This window comes from Ciona robusta, chromosome 14, assembly GCF_009617815.1.
Source record: "Ciona robusta chromosome 14, ASM961781v2".
Lineage (NCBI taxonomy): Eukaryota > Metazoa > Chordata > Ascidiacea > Phlebobranchia > Cionidae > Ciona > Ciona robusta.
The window spans coordinates 893098-916067 of NC_143248.1; the positions used below are offsets into that span (position 1 = coordinate 893098).

The window sequence follows — 22970 nt, forward strand, 5'->3', positions numbered from 1 at the left end:
ATGTTATACGGTAACAAAAATCAATTGGTTTATTTCAGCAAGTGACCGTAAATATAGACGGGATTAGCACAACAACGTTAAGACTGCCTGTTATCAGGCAGCTAGATCAGCACGGCAAAGATATACAGCATAGGGGTGTGTGCAAATCATAATGTACTTTGTACCATAAGATACCAATTACTGCGATAAAGAAACAGAGACTAATTCGGAAAAATTCTAAAACCACAACACCTACAAAAATAATGTTAACGACGCTGCGTCAAGGTGTATTTCATTACCGTACCTTTAAACGGGTGAAACACCTATGTACTATATAGTAGGGCGGGGTAAGATGGGACATGTTATCTTTCTCTTTTCTCATCCCATTTGGTAGTAAATAAAGAATATTTAAAGAATTATATGAACGTAGCGCCGTAACTCTAAGAGAGTTTTGTTGATTGTTTATAACACGATTAGGAAATATGGGATTCAGATGCTAACGATATCCCATCTTACCCCATAGTACTATACACATCACGCTACTATGACGTCATACTTGTTTGATCTCTTACGCGCTTGCTGCCTTGTATTATTGTCTGCATGCGTGTGATTGGTCGCTTGGTGGGCGTTGTCCCAATCGTCATCATCTGAGTACCTGGGCGGGGCAGGGGCGGCTAAGCGGGATTGTGTGTGTCGGTTGTTGTTTAATGTGGCCGAGGACGAGCCTTTACTTGATCTGGTGTGTCTAGGTTGGGGGTTGGTTGGGTTAACGGATACCTCATGTAAATCTATAGCTGGCAATATAGCTCGTCCATGATATGAAGCAATGGAAGATTTTCTGCAAGCGATGTTGATTGATGAAGTATTGGTTAGTATGGGTTGGAGTTGGTTACATTTGCTTTGAGGTTTTGAAATCACCGCGGTTTTGGGGTGAATCGGGAGGAAGGAGAGATGAATTGGAAGAAGAGTCGGAAAAAGGGGTGAAGGAACGTCGTGATGATGTATTTTGGAATATTTTGCTTGTATCGACGTAAAGTTTATTCGATGGCGATTCGATTGGTGTTGTTTGGATGAGACTTTCAGGGAGGGGGGTGGATGGGCGGCGTCGGTCTAGTTTTCGTGATAATGATTCCTTGTGTGGCTTGATGGTTGGGGAAGTTGATGTTGTTGTGGTGTGGTGTAATGTAGGATGGGAAGTTACACGAGATAGGAAAGGATGAAGCAAACATTTGACTGAGGTGTCAGGGTGGCTGGGAGGAAAGAGAAATTTTGAAACAGAGTGAAAAAAGTGAGAGAGATTATTTGAAAAAGGTTAAAGATGAGTTAGAAATGGATTTGAAGTAAAATTGAAAAGTGAAAAAGAACTTGGAAATTAATTAATGAAGACGGATTTAAGATAGATTAAAAAAAAGGTTAAATTTGAAACAAAAGTAAACAGATGAGATTGGGAATGGATTTTGAGGTATAGTAAAACTGAAGAGTGAAAATGGATTTTATATAGAGAAACAATGGAATCCAAAAAAATGAGCAAAAAAGTGAACATAAATTTCGAAGCAAGGGTAAAAAAGAGATGACAGTGGATTTCGAGATGTGGTAAAAATAAAGGGTGAAAATGGATTTAAATTAGATTTAACAAGGGTTGAATTTGAAACAAGAGTAAAAAGATGAGATTAAAAATGGATTCTGTATGTAAGCAAGTAAAAATGTTTGTGATAGAGAAAGAATGAGTAAAAAATGAGACAAAAAATGGATTTTAAAATTGAGTAAAACACATTTCAAACTAACCTCGTGATTGAACTATTACCGGCGCAATAATCAAACTGCATCAAACAGAAGATCAAGTCGGATGAAACCAACACGAACTTATCTGGAGGGCTAGATATGACGTATCGCTTGGAAGTAGGGTTCGCTACCGGGTCGTTTACATCTCGGAATCTGTGTCAGTTTCAATGCTAAGACTTGATAGTGGTGATGCATGTAACTTGTTTATCCTCGCGTGGCGGGGGAACAGTTGTTATGATATGGGTGGTCTGTTTCATACACCTCACGCCAGCTTACAAGCTACAGCTATGTGTAACTTGTTACCCTTGTATGGCGGGGCAATGACAGTTATTATAACGCAGGTGTTCTGTTCCATACACCCCGTGCCTGGTTAAGCAATTACAATTAATTTGATTTATTATAAACATGAATATGCTGCTTACCATTCATTATTCAGATAACTTACAAAGTTGGTTATTATGACAAAACAATTCATGTTACCTGTATATACCAAAGCATAATAAGTTGTACGTCTGCAAAGCTTTCACAAATAAATCTCCATAATATCCACCATTCTGTACATAAAAAATGCCACAAAAAAATTAATGTTAATCTACCAGCTAAAACGTTTTGTAGTATAAAAAATAAATGCAAAATGCTTATACATTTAAAAAGATTTTAGAAAAAAAAATTCAAACTAAACTTTTTTAAAAAAAAAGCTTCTATGCAAAATGTTAATGTTACCCCTAGTTCTGCAAATGGTCCATCAAATATTGCAAGTTGGGCCACCCTACATCTATCCCTGCTTGCAAGTGTCTCACTGGTGCTGAAGCCACCGCGTAAAGCATTTCCTTCAGCTAATATAGCTTCTAGTTCAGGCGTAGCACCTCCGGTGATTAAAGTACGAATCAACGTTAATGCGTTGCTGTTAAAATAGGCCTGAAAAAAAAATTAAATGAAAAAATTATGTTGGTGCTGGGATAGTGGTCAGCCTAAAACAAAGAGGTTTAGGTTTAAAGTTTGATGTTGCTACCCTTGTCCTTCTTATACAAAACACCAAACAAATATTGCTTCAACTTAGTGGGTTGTCTAAATTCTCAGCCATTACATTCACTCAAGCTAAAAAAAACTAAACAAATATTTTCCGAAAAAAATGTAACAAAAACATATTTTACTGAAATAAATGATGAAATAATACGTACAGCGCTAACAAGCGAGTCCAACACACTGACAGCAAACGCTGTCCCACACGCAAAGGGTTGCGTCAGGTAAAGCTCGGTGTTTGGGTCGTCGTCGTCGTCCTGGTCGAGGAACTGAACGTTTGTGTCGTTGACTGAAAATAATTTTATATTATTTTTTTTAAAAATTTAAATAAAAAAAGTAAAAAAAGCGAGGCACAATGGGACCGAATATTTTAGCCAGGGTTGTCTCATTACCCCAACATTGTATATGCACATTCTATTCTATATGGGTAAGGTCCTACAGTGAGGCACACTGTGGGACGTGGGGTTTAGGCCAGAGTTGGCCCATTACCCCAACATTGTATATGCACATTCTATTCTATATTGGTGAAGTCCTACAATGAGGCACGCCATGGGACCTGAGAATTAAGCCACGATTTGTGCATTACCCCAAAATGATGTTACAATACAGTGCAAGTGCTACGGATATTAAACAGACTTACTTAGTTCAGTTATCATTGGTATATTTGCACCACTGGTGATTCCTTTTGCTGGCGTTGATTTGTCGGTGTTTTGTAAGAACGGGGGAAAACCTGCACAACAATATGTATTGTTTAATATGGGTGAATGTTATTTGCTAATTATGCGGCTCTAATTTTCAACATTTATACTAAAATTTATGAATATATAGGGGGGAAGATGGGACATCTTTAGCACATAATATATAAATATCCTGATCATGTTTCAAACAATTAACAACGGTCTATGGGAGTCGTGGGGATACAGTTTTATAATTCTCTGAATGTTCTTAGTTTACTACCAAATGGGTCGGAAAAACAGAATGAAAAGTTGTCCCATCTTCCCTCACCCTACTATATATATAAATATATGATACTGTCTACTGCAGGTTAAGATGGATCCCGTTAGCACCTAAGTTCCATATTTCCTAGTCGCGTTTTAACAATAAAATGGTAAAAATGAAATTTCAAAATACAGTTAAACCCCTATGTAAATCCCTGGATACCGCTCTGGTTATGAAATGGTAAGATATATTCCTTTTAACTAAAACAACCATTCTATCTTATAATTCCTTTAACAGTTGTTATGATATGCTTGTCTTATTTTGAGCCTTTTATGTCCAATGAAACCATAATTCATCTTAACATCGCACCAAAACAAGGGTTTTAAATTCTGTATTTTGGGACTTTAAAAAATAAGTTCAATAGAAGACATGACTATGTGAATTCCTGGGTACGGCTCTGGTTATAAAAGATATGTTTACTTATTAAACATATTTTACCATGCGAGCTTGCTTGTAACACCCCTATACTGTCATCAAACTGCATTGACTTTATATTTAAAGACGCGAGGATCGATTCCTTATCTTGTAAAGAGGGATCATCAATGGAGTTTTGGTTGGCCGACAATATCACGCACATATCGCATAGGTTGACGTTAACTGCTCGTAGATCAGCACGACTTAACGGTGAACCCTGAAAAAAAAACAAATTTTATTATAATAATAATTTGATAAATAATATTTATTTATTTTGTGGTTTATCAACTTAGCACTGTGGCATAGTGGTTAGGGCGCCTGCTTTTGAATTAGAGGTTATGGGTTTAATGCTTGATGCTGCTACCATTGTTGGCGTATGTGTCTATGGGCAAGACACTTAACTGCAATTGCTCCAACACAGTGTGTTTACCAGAAGATAATAAATACCTTACAATCATTTAAACATTCAACAAACATAGTTTTGTATCGGTAAAATTGATCTTTTCGGGAATTTACAAACTGCAAACATGTTATCCATTCAATTAAGATTTTTAGAAAATTCGTTGCCGAGAATATATATTTAACATTTAATCATTTAAAAAACAACATATATTACCGGCAAGATTGATATTTTCGGGAAATTGCAGACTGTGTCCCATTCTCGACGTAAGAAATCCAGATCTCCAAGTAAAATAATTTGTTTGAGTTCGTGGTAATGGAAATTGGAAGCACGTAATGGCATGACAAAGTTACGAAGACCAAGCAATGGACTTTTACCATCACCAAATATACAAAGCACTATGTGTCTGCTCAGCACTGTCATTGCAGCTTTATCACGACTCTGTAATGAAAATGGAAACTTTGTTTATTAAACAAGTTTGTTGAATATTTGTTTCTATTTGTTTTTCTTGTCATACGTTTATTAAATACAGTGGAATAAATTTGTTTTTTAGTTAGTGGGCTTGCTTCTATCACAGAGGTTACGGGTTCAAAACTTACACAGGTGGGATAGATAAAGTCCTTGTCAAGAACCAAAAATTTAAAGGAGAGTTGGCCAATTACCTAACCCCAAGGCAACTTATAAGTCTTTTCACGTAACCTAACCAACCCAGTAGTTACCCATTATACACATGCATAAGAATAAAGTTTGTTCAAAAAGTCTGAAAATGTTTGTAGCGGTCGCTAAATACGATGCACGCGAAGTCTGAACTACGACCCGCATGAAGGTTAAATTACGATAACGACCTGTTTAACAGGAAAAGTCGGAAATCATTCTTGAATAGAGATATAAATAGTTTGCGTACCAGCATACACTTATTAATATCACGGTTGGGACACCAGTGAAACATCCCTGTGACATCATACTTCATGGAAGAATCACCATCGTGTTGCTGAACTTGACCGGATGTGACTGGGGGAAGGGCTGTTGGGATGACGTGGCTTGAACCCGATTCTTTCCTGGAACACAAGGAGTATGACATAACTTAAATTTATTGGTTCAAAAACATGTTTTTTGGTCAGTAAATACCAAATTTTCAAACACTAACATACAAATATTATATATAGTAGGGTGGGGGAAGCGGGACACCTTTAGCACATAATATTTAAATATCTTGATCTTCAAACAATTAACAATGGTCCATGGGAGTTGTGAGGATACGATTTTATAATTCTTTGATTGTTCTTTGTTTACTACCAAATGGAATGACAAAAATAGAATGAAAAGATGCCCCATCTTCCCCACCCTACTATATATACAAAGATATTGCATTTTACAAATATATAAAATTCAATAAATACACAGTTGGATTAACCAACCTAATACGCGATGCATCTGAAGGCCTTTGTTTGCTGGCAGTTGTTGGATTAGCTTTGTTAGAAACCGAACTATTCCTTTTACTTGTCACACTGTGGTACGACGGTGGTTGGGGCTCAGCTTTATATTAAATAAACATTGGATTAAAATATTTGTTGGGGCTCAGCTTTATATTAAATATACATTGGATTAAAATGTTTGTAGCTAAGTTTTGAAGTTTTAAATAAATTTTACTTAAAAAAGTTTTAAAACTATAATCTGAATTTCTAAAATTTTGGTAACTTTTTATCAAAAAAAAATTAGAAAAAACATTCTTTTCTGTTTAAATTTAGATTTGTTGCTAACAGATTTAGGTGTCCAGTGACTGTAAAGAGTTTGACAACCACTGCCCTAAGAAATATTAACATGGACAGTTTCTAATAAAATAACTAATTATTAAGGTTACTATACAAGAATTCCCACTAAAACTATTAAAAAAGTACAAAACATGGAAGACTTAAAAAGGTTTTGTTTTGGCAAACCACATAAACAGACATTACTACATACATGCTAACACCATGCAAATATAAGACATAACATTAACATAATACATCCATACTGGGTTACAAATGAAATATAAATTAAAATGGTAATATTCTAATTTTAAGGACTGTGTTATATAATGTATAATAGGATGGGGGAAGATGGGACACCTTTAGCACATAATATTCAAATATCCTGACTGTGTTTTAAACAATTAACAACAGTATATGGGAGTCGTGAGGATACGGTTTTATAACTCTTTGAATGCTCATTGATTTCAACTAAATGGGACGAGAAAATAGAATGAAAAGGTGTCCCATCTTCCCCCACCCTACTATATATAAATACAATGTTTCCTTGAATATCTAGGCACCAAACCAGGTGCGGCAAGGTGGGCAAGCTTACCCCAGAATTTTCTACCCTTCATTATTAGTAAACATTGCAACCAAAGTAATATTACGATCCTTTAATACTAGCTACTCATCATAAACATGGTAAATACATTTGTGTGAGTGGTAATTTTTGAAATTTTGGCTTGGATTGCGCAACAGGTCTATATATTACATCATAATTACCATTGTTACATCAAGTTAGATTAACATATTGTCTGCTACAAAAATGAACGCTTGAGCAACTAATTGGCCCCTGGTTATGCATTGTTAACAGTGGCCACACTATACACATATCTGTTGAATTTATTAGTTCGTTTTTAAACTAGATAATCAGGGAAGCATTGTACATGAATATGATAAGGAACAACACTTAGTTTATGGAGTGTATCAAGCAATGTTATTGATTGAATATTATATGCGTGATATACTTACCTTTATATGACTTAGTGTTTTGTTCATAAGGTACCCACAGTGGTACCTTGCTTGGGTCAACTGTGTATACAACATACTAACTAATTAAACTTATTAAAAAAGTCATAAAACAAAAAAAGAGCTTTTGAGAAAAAAAACACCTATGTATAGCGATCCCTTTAATTAGTGCATGTCCGCTATGTCCACAATATTCGCCGTGTCCACTATGTAGTGAATAATGTGGACATAGTGGACATTCACTAATTAAAGGGACCCAATGTATAGTACTTTGGGGTAAGATGGGATACCGTTGGCACCCAAATCCCATATTTCCTAATTGTCTTTTGACAATTAACAAAGCTATTTTAGAGTCACGGGCCAAAGTAATAAAATACTGTGAATATTCTTTGTTTACTACCAAATGGAAGGAGAAAATAGAGAAAACATGTTTCCACCCTACTATATTAAAAACAACACTAATCAGATCTAACAATAAGTGTTCTCATTTAAGCTACATAGAATCAAAGGACATATACATGCAAAGGGACATATACAATGCTAAACAAAAATAATTAAAAAAATAAAGACTCTAATTTAAATCAGATGCAAAAATTAAGTGATAAATACATGCTACCCACATGTAATACTATTGTACGGTATGTGGAAAATTATGTTTTCTGAAACCTTACCTCTGAGGGGTTTACTGGATAATCCCAGCAATGAAAGTATCGTTCTTTTGCCTGCAACATGCAACACCATGTATGACAACACACTAGTAATACATGCATAACACTATGTTCACACATGTAATTCATGCATGTACACCTTTCTATTCATTACACTACCATACCACACTAGTTTAAAATTTAAACAGAGGCATATGCAGGAATTTTCTAATTTTTACCTGCATTTTTTTTTTACTTAACGCGCAAAACCAGGTGGGGCAAAAACATTGTTTTTATGCCTTATTTTTTACAAAAAGGGGGTCCAACACTATTTTAAAACATTTCTTACAGTAAAACACGAAAACGTAATGTGCGTCGCAAAAAAAAGTTTATTTTATGTATTAAACAAAAAAAGGGGAGTTTGAGACTCCCCTACCCCCCTGAATACGCCTCTGATCTTACACACCTAATGTAAATCATTCGACACAGTTTCATTGAATGATCATTTTCACCACACAGATTAAACTGATTACAACATGATGGCAATGGATGCAGAAACGCTAACAATTACCGTCCAACAACTTACTTGTACCATCTTTTTTTCGCTTGCATTCACAAGATTTAATCAAGTCAGGGTTTGTGACATCTTCATGGCAAGACTTACAGTAGAGCAAAGCTCTGTGTTGAAATAATTTCGCAAAAAATGATTAATTAAACAGAATTATATCAATATTCGGATTAGTCAACAAAACCGTTTTCAAATTATTGGTAAAATATTTTTTAAATTATGGAAGGGCATGCAATAATGCAATAGTTTATGCTTACGTCTGTTACAACTACATGGCTGCATTTTATTCAAGTTCTTTATTGGGTTGTGGCATTCAATGCAGTATATATAGGCTCTAAAATAAAAGGTCTTACTTCTGGTAACAGTTCGTAATTGAATGAATGAATGTAACTTGTTTATCGTCACATGGCCGAAAAAAAAAACGGCAGTCGTAACACAGGTGTTCTGTTCCATACACCGAGTGTCCGCTTGCGAGTTACCACGTATGTAACTTGTTTATCCTCGCATGGAGGGAAAATGTATGTAGCTTTGTAGGTGAATCAACTAACATAAGGTGGGAAATTAGTTAAAATTAATGCAACATATTTATTTCACACCTTTTAACTTCTTTTGCAGATTGAGCGATAAAAAAACCCAAAGTTCCTTCTTGTATTTTCACATGATTTCCCGGATTGATCAAAATGCTAAACATTTAGTAACAAATTAATGTAAATACTATACCAAGTAAATGTAATACAAATGTACCAATCTGAAAAAAACGTTATAAAATTCAAAAGAAATGGTTATATTCCCAAAATTTGATGGTATAAGAAAAAGTTTAGGATATGAAATATTGCATTTTTTAAAAATAGGCGCCAAACCTAGGGTTTTTTTGCAATGCATTAATCAGTAAACATTACAACCATTTAAATTTTTTTCACAGGATTGCGTGTGTAACTAAATATCCCTGCCTCCCCAGCTTTTTAAAAAGTTTGGCGCCTATGTTTACATAAACCTTTATATTAATTATTACTTTATTTTAAGAAATAACTACACAAAATACACAAGCATTGAAGCAAGCACCCATTATAAACCATGCATTCAATATATCAACTCTTGCCAGCAGGGATAATACAAATGCAAAACACCTCCTCTGCCTAAATATATTTTGGTCTATTCAGGTAAATAATGCAAAAAAGCAAATTTTTATAAAAGCTGTTTTGCATTCAAGCGTTTAATACTTAGCAATAACCAGGGATACATAATGTTTGTGTACGACATATGCCGTAAAATGAAAACGTATTTGTTTAGACGTATAGAGAAGCATTGCTTTAACTTTAAAGAAGCTTAGCATGTAGGCCAAGGTTACTCAAAAAAATTTAGCAGAATATTTTAGCACTTTTAAAAAAGATGCAGTAAGTTTTTTTAGGGGGGTTTAAAAAGGTTTCTGCAGAAATAAACCAATCTTGTGTATCCCTGGTAAAAAGCATTAGTTAGATGTGGAATGCAATTAGTGGAAAACAGAAACCCACGGACACGCTGTACTAACCGGTCAATGCCACTCCTATCACAAAAATAAACAAAATAAATGAAACAAATTAAAAACGTAAACCAAAAATTTATTGCCCATGCTTGGTTACATATATCTGTGGAAATTACCTCTAAAACTTAAAAAATAAAGCTAGCAAAACAGGTTTTTTCATACAGTAATATTAAATCGGCAAATTGCCAACAAATGTATTTTCCTCACTTTTTTTAAACCAAGACTGCAAAAAAGTATGAAAATATTATAAATAAATAAATAATAATAATTACCTTGATTCTTCATTCTCATATTTTACTTCAACAGCAACAAGGAGCAAATTTAAATTTTTGTAACAAAGTCTAAAAACAAATATTTTGGACTTTTACCTAAATTGTGACCATTTACTTATTTGTATTTATATTTTATAAATACATTTTTTACATTTATATATGCACTTTTAAGTTTTAACCATTTTACATATATATTTAAATATAAATACACTTTTTTACATAATATATACACACTTTTATATATATATATATATATGTATACATTTTTAACCATTTTACAAATATTTACCACCACATCAACTTGCTTACTGTTGGTCATCATAAATTTAAAAACTTGTTTCTAAAGTTGTTGAAATATAAACTCACTCGCAAACTTTGGGGAAGGAATAATTAACGAAAGAAGACGATAAATACTCTGTGTACATTTCTGAGCCAACACCAGCAAGATAATGTTTTTGCCAAGAATCTCCATCAAACTAAAGTACAAAGTTAAAATTCAATGGTAAAGTATATTTCCATTTTTTGTGGTAAAGTAATTAAATTGGCTCTGGACTCTTTTCAGTCCATGAAATTTACAACATAATTGTCATGGTACCTCAACCTACTGCGGCAATTTCTTTATTTTAACAAAGTTTATTTTTTTCTCATTATACGGCCTGTCAATAAAGGTGTAAAAAGCATGTTTAAATGGTGGTTTATTCGAAAAACAATCTAAAAACCCCCTTTTTTCTTCTCTTTTTTCCATGTAAGTTAGTAATCAAAACTTTTTTTTTCTTACCTTCATAGTTGATCTCATGGAGAACAGGTTTGCCATTAAACTAGAGAAGCCGGGCGCCAAACATGATTGAGCTATAAACCCGAGTTTAAGTTCCGATAAACAAATGACATCATCACCACCCTGCATGACCATCAATAATTTATAACATTTTATAAACAAACTTAAATTTGGTTCTATGGAAGGGTGGGGTAAGATGGGACACCTTTTATTTTATTTTCTTGTCCCATTTGGTAGTAAACAAAGAATATTTACAGAAATATAAAACCTTATCCTTCATTACTCAAAAGATCTGTGTTAATTGTGCAAAGCACGATCAGGAGAAGGAATTTAGGTCCCAAAAGTATCTCATCTTATCCCACAGTACTATATATATATATAATATATATGTGTGTGTGTTATAATTTACTATAGATGAATTTGCAGTTAAAACTTGGAAAAACATTGAAGTAAATACCTTTACATTCCAACTTGGAATATTAAGCAGATGAGCCTTGTTGTGATACTGCATGATCTGAATGATTATCCGAACTTTTGGATGGTAGTTTTTAATGGAGATCACCCTGAAAAAAAGATCAAATTTTTAGACATTAAATCATCTTTTATCAGTCTATCTGTAACATAAAAGAAGTATTTTAGTTTGGTCTGCCATTTGTCATTATTAGGGTTTTGTGCAACAACACACAATCACGAACAAAAACAAACATCCAAAAATAAAAAAAAAGTTACATCCGTGGTAACTCGTTAGCGGTCATAGGTGTATAAAACACTACCCCTTGTTACAACAGGTATAATTCTTCCCCCCCACCTTTCTATGCGCAATATAAGTTACATTCATAGCACCCGTTTATAATGAGTTTATTTCCCGCCACATGAAGATAAATAAGTTTCAATCATTCACCGCATGATATTAGAGGCATCTTCAGCATCTGCGTCCGTACAATATTTGTTTGCGAGTATAACGCACGAATCTGCTCCTTCCATTTTAACACGAGACAAATCATTAGAATTGAGGACCGAGCCCTCAAAAAACTCAACTTGCGTGAAATGCCTCTTGAATAAAGCTTCCAGTTCAAGGTTAGGTGGTATGCTGTAATATAAAATGGTTTGGTGTAATATAGGAATGCTATGCATGGTTACAAGTAAAATTTTTTAGACTAGAACTAGAGTACTGGACTATAAAAATTAGTTATCTTATCATCGCCAGGGGTTTAGTCACGGGGGGTGTGAACTCGCTTTTTTGTGTGAAAAGAGACATGAAATAACCATGCTTTATTGCGCCACGTATGCAATTTTGTTGGTGATAATATTTTAGAAATTTTAATTTTTTTTTTTTTAATTTAAAAAAATTTTTTTTTTAAAGAAATTTTAAGTATGGCCGACAGTTTAGACAACACATAAGGGACTACTGGATTGGAGCAGGTGGTGTTAAGTTTTTTTGCACAAAGACACATACGCCCAGAAGTGGGGCAGCGCCGAGCCTTGAACCCATAAACTCTGGGCTAGAGGCAGTCGCACAAATCCCTTTGCTATAGCAGCGGAAAATTACAAAGATATTTTTTTATATTAATGATTTTACAAACCTGTGCAAAAATAAAACCTCTATGTTAACGTCATCACGATCTTTATGGAGGAAATCCTTCAGAAAGTAAGAAACGCTTTCAAGTGTAATATGCCCACACACCACTATATGCCTATGGATGAAAACAAAGATGCAAAAAGCTGTAAAACTTGTAAAAAAACAACTTTTTTTATATGTATATAATAATTGTTTTTTTTTTACTTTCAACTGTAAAAAATTGTAAAAAAAAAAATTTTTTTTTAACTGCAAAAAAAATGTTTTAATCATTTTTTAAACTTGGTGTTAGATTTAAAATTAGAATGTTTAAAACATTAAAATGAAAACTGAAAAAAAGTAATCTTAACGTACTTTCGCCCGCTAACAGAAGTGTAAGCTCCTCCATATTTCTTGCGTGTTCCGATTAGTTCAATAATTTCAGGCACATAGCTTGCAAACATGGCAAGGCCACCAAATATAAAGAAAATCATAAAAAATCTGCCGAGCGTCGTTTTCGCTGCAATGTCACCGTATCCAACTGTTGACATGGTAACCTAAGTGAAAGAATTTTAGGAAAAATTATAAGTTGGTGCTGTGCCACAGTGGTTAGCACGCCTGCCTATAGCCCACAGTTTAGTATGGGCGTATGTGTCCTTGGAAATTTAAGAGTAATTCCTTCAACCCATGGGTTCTTTATGGGTTGTCTAAATTACCAGCTATACATTATAACACGAAAATAAAAAAAACTCTTAAAAATAACCACCCACAAAGTTACATATGTGGAAACTCGAAAGCGGGCACGAGGTGTATGAAACAGAACATCTGGAATATAACAACCGTCATTGCCCCGCACACAAGGATAAATAGGTTACATTCATTTATAATTGTGCAATAAATGTAAAATCACCAACTCAATAAACAGTATAAAAATAAGAAACAGCAATAATAACAAACCATTAAGAGATAAACGCTCTCCCAGTAAGTTATCTTTTGTGGGTTGGAGAAGTTTAGCCACGGATCCCCGGTGTTTTCAACCTGAAGAGAAACATCAAAATTAATAGTAAGTATAGGCACCTAATATGGGTAAGCAGGGTATGCATGGATGCCCTGGGAATATCAAGGTACCCAGGAAACCCATACAATTACAATATACATATGATTTAGATAGCCCATCTTACAAACATGTCTTAAAATAAACACTATACAGTGGTGATAGTGCAATGATTCGTCTATTTCCAAATTACAAGTTAATAATGTGACAACTAGTAAATAACTTTAATAAAGTTAGTAGGCATAAAAGAATATACAATTTACAGCATGCCTGTTTTTGTGGAGGCAATTCCTTGATTAGGAATATTAAATACGCACAAGTAGTTACTATTGTGGATTTTTTGTTTATACAACGCTACAGCAATTACAACAGCACTGCTAATGCTCTGTTTAATTTCATGCACTGCTGGTTTTTGTGTTAAGTAAATTTAGGTATTTTACATTGAGTGACATTTAAATTTAATAAACCCTAGACTTATCGCGGTTTTGACAACTATTTACGACGAGAGGTGTCTCGCTTTTTACAACTGCTCTTTTCAATCCATAGCATGTTTTAACGACTGTTGTTTTGCTGTTGATTCCCTTCTCTTCGTTGTTTAAATAATATGATCTTCACTAGTTTTTTTGAAAAATAATGTTAAGGGACGTATTAAAAGGACGCCTATGTTTAATTCCCTGGCTTGGTGTTTTCATCATTAAATCCAAATAGATAAATCATGTTTTAACGATGTTGTTTTGCTGCTAATTCTTCGTTATTTAAATATTTCTAAAATTCTATGATATTGGCTCGTTTCAAAAAACATGACTTTTTTTATTTCTTATGTCAACATTTTTTTGCTATGTTATGTTAATTTTAAAAGCTTTAAAGTTTATTTTTAATTAAACTTCTTACCAGATGGATAAACCCTGCCCCAGTTAACCATATGCTCAGGAAAATAGACACCAGGTTCACAAGCTTGATGCTGTTGCTTGTTTTCAAAATGTTCACAAATTGAAGGATTTCCGAAAATTGTAGAAGTCGTAACGCGCGAAGAAAACGCAGCCCTATAAAAAGTTGGGTAAATATTTTTATTTTTAGTTTAAAATAAATACATATATATTGTTGATTAAACAACAACGTTTTATAAATAGTTCAGGGCTGTATCAAGAAATTTACAAATAGAGGGGCATCTCTCTCTTTAAAAATTGTTTAAACTAACATTAAAACCAAATGTGAAATGAAGCATGGTTGTTTCATGCCTTAATTTACACAAAAACAGGAGTCCAGACCCCTGACCCCCCTAAATACACCACTGAGAATGTCATGCCAATTTAATACAACAACAACTAACCCAACCAAGTTCTGTTAAGATATACCGACACAAAGACTGGTGGAACCGTGAAAAAGTCAACAATTGAATTTACTTCCAACCAGAATAGAAGCTTGTCATTCGCCGCAATAAACTGATAAAATAAAATTAAAACAATGTACAGTAGGTTAGGTTAAGATGGGAGGTTTTCATTCACTTTTTCGTCTCCTTTGGTGGTAAACAAAGAATATTTACAGAATTATGTAATCTGTAAACCGTAACACTCCAAAGATTTATTTAAAACGAAAGGTTTAAAATGAAAGTAACAAACAAACACAAAATAAAACAATATATACTAGGTTGGGGTAAAATCCAAGATGGGACAAGTTTTCATCTTTTTTCTCATCGAATTTGGTAGTAAACAAAGATTATTTAAAGAATTTCATTTATATTGAAAGTTTAAAATGAAAGTCATAGCATTTACATGGGCCTATGGGCCACCATTTTTATACTGAGAATCCCTTCTTATTTCAACTTACCCTTAGCCCAAAGTAGAGCAGGAAAAACAGGTTAAACGCGAGATCAATCTGCAAAGTCTTATCAGTGAAAAAGTTTTTGCAAGTCTCAATTGGGCTGAAAAAATAACAATAAAAATAAATTGATAAAAATAAAACATTTTGAGAAAACTTAAATGAATCCAAGAAAATAAATCAAAATTCATAAAATTTGAGCTAAAAAATAACTTAAAAATATTGAATACTCATTCAAGAAATGTTGGATAATATTAACTTACTCAGCTGAGTCAATGAAATAAATGATCAATGCTCCAATGCTTAGCATGAAGACCAAAACCACCTAGAAAGATTTATAATCAAGGTTTTTTCAATTAGGTAGCTATACTGTATCATGTTGTATTGTGGGTTTCTAGCAGCCACGCTTTTATTTGGAACTTTTATTCAAGTAGTTGTTAGCCAAAGCGTGTTTTTAATGACTGTCATTTTGTTGTTACTTCCTTCTCTTCATTGTTTTAACCAAATTAAACTTCAGTACTGTATTCGAATAGAAAATTTCAACAATTTTTTGTCAATTACATAATTATTTTTATATACTACATAATATACATATAGATATATATATATATATTATATATATTATTCAAAATTAATTGTAATGTAAATACCAGGATTCTGCCGATTAATGTTTGCGCAGATATCATAACGCCGGCCCAATCTTTGACGGCCGTCATCCAGCCAACTTCCATGGCTCTTCCTCCCTGGACTTCATCCTTCTTTTCATCTTCATCTTCAGATTCCTCCATCACTTTCTGATCCTCGCTTTTGATTATTATTTGGCTGTGGAAAATACATTGTATGTGTTTTTTTTTCGATACATAATACAGAATATATTGTGTAAAAAATAATGCGTTAAAACGTACAATATATATACTATGAGGAATGTATTGTATTATTTGGACGAGTAAAATATATTGGCTAAGGAATAGTACAGAGTAGAAATGTATAATGTGTAAAACATACGTAGAATACAACTGTTTACAGCCAATTAACGCAATATGTTTTAAACAGCCAAAAACCGTTTGTGTAAAATTTCAAAACCTATGATATATGTATAGAGTAAAACATACTATGAAAAATACACACATGCCTATAATGGTGGCAGCATCAAGATCTCATCTGAACGTATATAACTAGTAACTTTACGTAGCGAAATTAGTATAAATATCTTTAAGAGCATAAATGCAGCATATATTATCTTTAAGGAATATACATGTTTAACTTTAAAATTTAGTCATTAATACATGTGTCATGCATAACACTTTGTTTTTTTCTGGTAAGTTTCAGTACAAAGTTACAAACCAAATCCAAATGTAAGATACAATTTTATCTCAATCGTTTCGGTTTCAAAACCAAAACTATTTTTAGTAATGTCAGAAGTTAAAACAAACATTTAGAGCGAAAATGCCAATAAAGGTGCATGGAGATGTCATTAATGACCTGAATATATATTATAACAATATACCTCTAGACCTGTACGACAATGCAAGTACCTTAAACTCTGTACAGTAGAATACCACGATTAGGAATAAATAATTTATCAGAAAAATCCTGCTTTGATAGATCAATTTAAATGAAGGGTTGGGCATGATGTGATTGAAGAAATATTTTCTAAATATATTTTTAATAAAAGTTGCAACAGACTGATAATTATAAACAAAAACCTGATAAAGTCTTGATAATGGCAGACGAAACTAATTTTCAATTTTGCTACCATAAATAAAGAGAAAAAATGTATTTTTGTTATATTGTTATTGTAATGTAACATCCTGAATTCTAGATTTTCTAATTATAAAAGCAAATTATGCTTAAATTATCTTTAAAAAAATATAAATTTATTCACACTTTTACAGTCGCACCCTTGGTATTTTATAAAATTGCCACTATGGTATTGGCGTTATAGTTTCTTAAGATAAACACATTGTGAATAATGCATTATCATTAGTTCAGTACATTAAACACATTTTCAATACATCCGTTACCTTGAACAACAAATCAATATCTTAGTTTAAGTTTAGACTAAGCCTAACTTGCTCCCTTGGGCCGTATGTGGTCTGAAAAGCCTTTTGAATGGAAGAGAACACAAGCTTTCAATTCTTGTAAGATTAAAGCTAAAGCTGCTTTCTTAATGTAAGCGATAGCAGCTTTTTGAGCTGTCCTACTTTGTAATTATAGGTGCCTAACATTGGTATGCATGAATGCCCTGAAGTTGGTTATGATACCCTATGTGAATAATCTGGGCACACACACATAGTAACAGGTTAATTGGGATTCGGGAATGACGCACCAATTAAAAGTAATAACTTGGGCATATTGCCTAAAGAGCATCTTGAGTTTTCCAAAAGATAAGTGCATATGTATGGTAATAAATAATAATGCTCTTTGAAAACACCATTGGGAAATATAGTATTTAGGTGCTAACTGACCCATCTTACCCCACAGTATTATAAGTGTGAAAGAGTCTTTTAGCGTTTTTGTTTTTGCGATTTTAAAGAACTAATGTTTACTTAGAAGAGTCTAAGAACACAAAACAAAAATGCTGGGAAATCCCTTTTACACTTTGACTTATAACACATACAAGAAGTCAACAACCAATACAATAGTTATTAGGTATTGTACTTCTGCGTTTTCAATGGTGACTCTTAAAGCCACAAGGCATAGAAATGGTCACATTGTGTAGTTACTACAAACCACAGTTTGGTATTCTAGATTTAAATGGGCTAAACATTGCAACAGCAAAATTTAAATTAACCCTTTGAGACCATAAAAATTGCATTCAGAAACAGGTGTTCACAAAACTGCTAAAGTTATTTTTAAAATTGGTTTTGTTTGAAAAGTAACTTTTTTACACAAAATAACGAAGAGATTTTATCTGATGTTTATGTTGACTTGCACAAGTTTCAACACCTGTGTTGCTAGAGAGCAATAAGTGACAGTTCGTCAAAAGGAGAAAAAACTAATCTTGTCTCCAAAGGGTTAAAGATTCTTTTGCTCAATTTGCTGTCTTACCATTAAGTATAAGATTAGAATTGATCAAGCAAGTTAATTTGCAACTAATGGAATGCAAATAATTTTTAATCTATGATTCAAGAAACATCGGATAAACGAATGAATGTAACTTGCTTTATGCTTGCAAGGCACTGACAGTCATTATAACACGGGTGTTCTGTTTCATACACATCGAGCTAGCTAACGAGTTACCACATATGTAACTTTGTGGGTTGTGCGTATATATACCATAAATTTTGGGCAATTTTTTTATCACACAATATATATAACAGTTTCACAGCCAAATACAAAAGTAGCAGACAGCACAACATATTATTTTTCAACTCCCAGGTTATAGGCTATAACAATATATAGGGCATTTAACTCCCAGCCTATGTAACATTTGGATCTGACATTTAAAACTTCTTTTGTAAATCATGTTATCGAAAATTTTTATATATTATATATATATTTCAAAATACACAAAATATTCAGATAACTTAATGACAAATAATACATAATTATGTATATCAATAATATTTCTTAGAAATGAATTCTGAAACAATAATAGTAACCAGCTGACAGCTGTAGCCTGTTTACTTTAACTAAATACTGATTCGTTTGTAGGCTACAAATGACAGAAATTGCAGTTTCTACTTTAAATACTGTTTACCGCTCAGGTAACCAATTAACAACTGACTAACTTTTACGATGAACAATTTGTGATATTATTATGCAATCAACAACACCAAATAATAAACATGAATATTACAATAATAAAAACTGGAGGAACGCGTCAATCAAAACTAACACAGACTGTAGCTTAACAAAGCCAACTAATAAAACAAAAACATACTCCAAATCATATTTCATATAAATTTGTTTCATAAAATATCCTAACTCAGTTTATATATGTATACCTATAATACCTATAATATTTAAATAGAGAAGTTTATCAATGCTTGATTATGCACACATAGTAAACACACAAAAAGTTTATGTACCACAGATAACTAGTGCAAATATACAAACCTGTATCCAGGGCAACACATGTAGTTAAATATCCTCCAAACCAGGATAACCAACAAACCACCGAAGAAAGTAACAAGCGATGATGAAAGAAACGCATACCACATCCGCGTGCCTTCGCATGTTGCACTGATTGATACACCAACTGTACTTTGTTTGGACTGAAAGAAAATTTAATGTTAAATAAAGGCGACTTGTTTTGCGAGTTACCATGTATGCAACTTTGTGGGTGAATATTTGTTATAAATTTGAAACTGTTTTAATATAAAGGCTGTGAATTTATACAATCCATAGGTCTATTAAATGAATGTAACTTGTTTTATCCTCGCATGGTGGGGCAACGGAGCAGTTGTTATATCATTGATGATTGTGCGTCATGCCTGTTTTTTTATACACCCCGTGCCTGCTTCAAGCTACCATGTATTGTGGTGTGAAACAATTGCCAGTAAGTGTCTTGCCCAATGACAAAAATGCACCCACAATAGTAGCAGCAGCAAGCCTTGAACCCATAACCTTTTGGTTAGGGGCAGGCGAGCTAACCACTATACCATGCCATTAGTTAGTTCTATCTTTAAAATAACTAGGCCTTCAACTGTTTGAAACTTTGAAATTTTGTTATTCATACAATATTCATTTATAGTCCAAAACTTAATTATGTATATATAATATATATATAATAAATGAGAATTCAGGAGTAAAAAGATAATTAAACAAATGGACTGCTAAGTGAAAAGCAGCTAAGACTTTAAACATAAACTGGATTTGATTCCTTTTAGTGAAATCACTGCTTGATGTTTTATTATCTTACAGTACTTGGTTGACTGCAGTGTTATAACAGATTTAACTATTTTGTTATCCGAATTTTGTGCTATTGAAATATTTTTTTAACTGACTAAATATAGTGGTGGGCTACTGCATTTCCAATACAAACTTAACAACAATTCAGTAGCTTATACTATAAAACAATCTGCTATTTACATGAATAATATATTACCAGCACAGAAAATGTAATACTATCCCCACTGCTGCAGTTGCAGATGCCCGTTAAAACATCAGTTGCCATAATTCTTGAAAGTGTTTTTATTCAGCAGAAAAATTTCATAATTCGCGAAAATAAAAATGTCAAACCCTTGTGATGCAGCTGACTATGTTACATCCATTTGCAGTAATCCAATCCATTAATAATTGAATGCTTAAACATCTGTTTGATGCTTGAGAAAGAATAAGCTTAATTAATGCAATGCTATAACCAGGTTATACTAATTTAAACACCAATAGTTTAACCTATTTCTATACTCCTGTTAGTAATAAAATTGTTAGTGATTATACACATTATCATCATAAGAGAATTCGCAATAAAACGACAGTCGTTATACACACGCTGTGGGTAAAAATACTATGAATCACCTATACTGCAGAAAAATTGCTTTTTTGGTAACTTTTTTATCTGACTTATACATATGAAGTGTTTTATTCTTTGCTTCTTTATTAAACTGACAAACACTTTCAATTTAAGGTTTACAAATACGGATACTACGCTAAACCACAGCTTTCAAAACTGTTTCGCTTGCAACCCCTTTTAAATCTCCTATATTTTGAGACTCTTTACGATTAGTAGAATAATATGTAAAGACTGTTCAAAACTGTTATACTTTTCGCGACCCCTGAAGGTTGTCACTTGAGCTCCAGTTTTGTAGGTCTTGGACTTGGATTAAACAAAACAACAATTTTATGTATCACTGCCTATTTAATTTACACAACTACCATGTAACCTTAATTGGTTTACAGCACAAATAAATAAGACAATACAAAGTATATGCAATAGAAAGTATAACTTGGGTAAGAAATATTGCCATACAGTATTTTTGCTTTAAATTCAAGAATAAATTGTTTAATTCGACATGACTAGTACTAGTACAAAGCCTTTATTGTAATGCACTGACGTGTTTTTACTATGGGTCACTGCTGAGACGCAAAGCTACGTCAGTTAAGCGTTAACTTATAATATAGAAACTAACTTAACTAGCAAAGTTTCTATTCTATATACGTAACATGCGAATTCAGCAACACAGACTGTCTTTAAAATGGCTGCAATTAAAACTTAATAACTTGCATATAGAAGTACAACACATTAACGCTGAACTACTTTGATCAGAGCTCACCAGGTGTTAAAAATGTAAGCCGTTCCGAGAACGATTCAATGCGTAAACAACACGGCGGTAGCGACAAGCAAAGCTGTCGAGCCATGTCAACGTCTGACTCGGGCCGCGCGCAATACATTTATAGCGACTGTGTCCAAGACGGGAGAAGGCCATTAACTACTTTCCAAGGGCAATGGACTTAACGAGATTGTACATAGGATATAGGCAGGTTTTAGATCCAAGTGTTAAAGGGAAACCCTTTCTTCTTGTTTACTCTGTTATAAATCTAAAAAATGCGTGTCAGTTATTACTTCCAGGAACATGTATCGTTTGCGGACAATTTAGGTCACATTTTTCTTTGAGTGTTTTAAGCTTGTTAAATTCAAGCGCAAATATACGTATTAAATTTAAAATTTATCAAAATAATAAAAACTAATGGCAGGCAAATCTTTTATCTGTTATGTAATTAACAAGAGAGCAAAATTTACCACCGTAGTTATTATGGCCAGAGTCGTATAAACACCGAGTAGTCCAACTGCCGTCTATGTGTGTCCAAAATAGAGCAAAAGTGGTGACTTTGACAATGGGTTTAAACGAACTTGTTAAGTTTTGTTTGTGTTTTCCTATTGTGGGAAGGTGTAAAACAGCTTCTATTTACCTTACCAAACATTTTTTAGAAAAAATGTATAAATTTAGCCGCATTAAATGACTAAAATGTCGCAAATCAACCGCTTCTAATTCTAATTTTTGACTTTTTTTGACACAGAAAACAAATACCACATGTTTTTTACATTTTTCAACCTTTAAATTTGTTTTTAGGCCCAAGTTTTTCTGTAATTTACCGAAAAACATACATTTTCCCTATACCTACTGTGTTATTTTGGAACCAAATTGCCGTTCAATTTGTGTTTTACGTAACAATGGGTTGGACTACTCGGTATTTCTATGGCTCTGATTATGGCCATAGAAAGAGCCTATCTCAAGAATAGACTACTTTTCAGGACTAAAAAAAGTCTGCGAACGAATTTTGAAACCTGTGTCGAGTAAATATGATTCGGCTTTGTTTACTGATCAATTAATGAAAAGAAAGTAATACCATCCTTTGATTACTTGAATTTGTACCAATAGGACCAGCAAACAGAACGTAAATAAATAAAACATAATATTGGAAATTTACTTCCGTTCCGTATTGTTAGTCCAGGG

General features: G+C 33.2%; 1 protein-coding gene across 7 annotated transcripts; it reads right to left on the minus strand.

Annotated features, from left to right (window-relative positions):
- Positions 1–3: 3 nt before the first annotated feature.
- On the minus strand, positions 4–20932 carry LOC149724712 (calcium-activated potassium channel subunit alpha-1-like). 7 transcript variants are annotated; one of them, XM_089892022.1, is made up of 30 exons: positions 20621–20930; positions 19630–19787; positions 16218–16389; positions 15831–15892; positions 15577–15670; positions 15080–15191; positions 14641–14792; positions 13653–13733; positions 13071–13252; positions 12724–12834; positions 12042–12230; positions 11598–11703; positions 11144–11263; positions 10732–10841; positions 10366–10434; positions 10100–10114; positions 9168–9254; positions 8590–8681; positions 8028–8078; positions 7360–7419; positions 6016–6133; positions 5502–5655; positions 4814–5038; positions 4222–4414; positions 3425–3514; positions 2943–3073; positions 2485–2679; positions 2242–2315; positions 1765–1914; positions 4–724 (listed from the first exon to the last, which is right to left on the minus strand). In XM_089892022.1, exons 1-30 carry the CDS (start codon positions 20687–20689, stop codon positions 514–516), a joined length of 3633 nt encoding a protein of 1210 aa, XP_089748148.1. In that variant the 5' UTR covers positions 20690–20930; the 3' UTR covers positions 4–513. The 7 variants fall into 7 exon arrangements, with proteins under 7 accessions (XP_089748148.1, XP_089748145.1, XP_089748142.1 ...); XM_089892019.1 differs by having other exon boundaries at positions 4–817; XM_089892016.1 differs by lacking the exon at positions 4–724 and adding an exon at positions 824–1229 and having other exon boundaries at positions 20621–20932.
- Positions 20933–22970: the final 2038 nt, after the last annotated feature.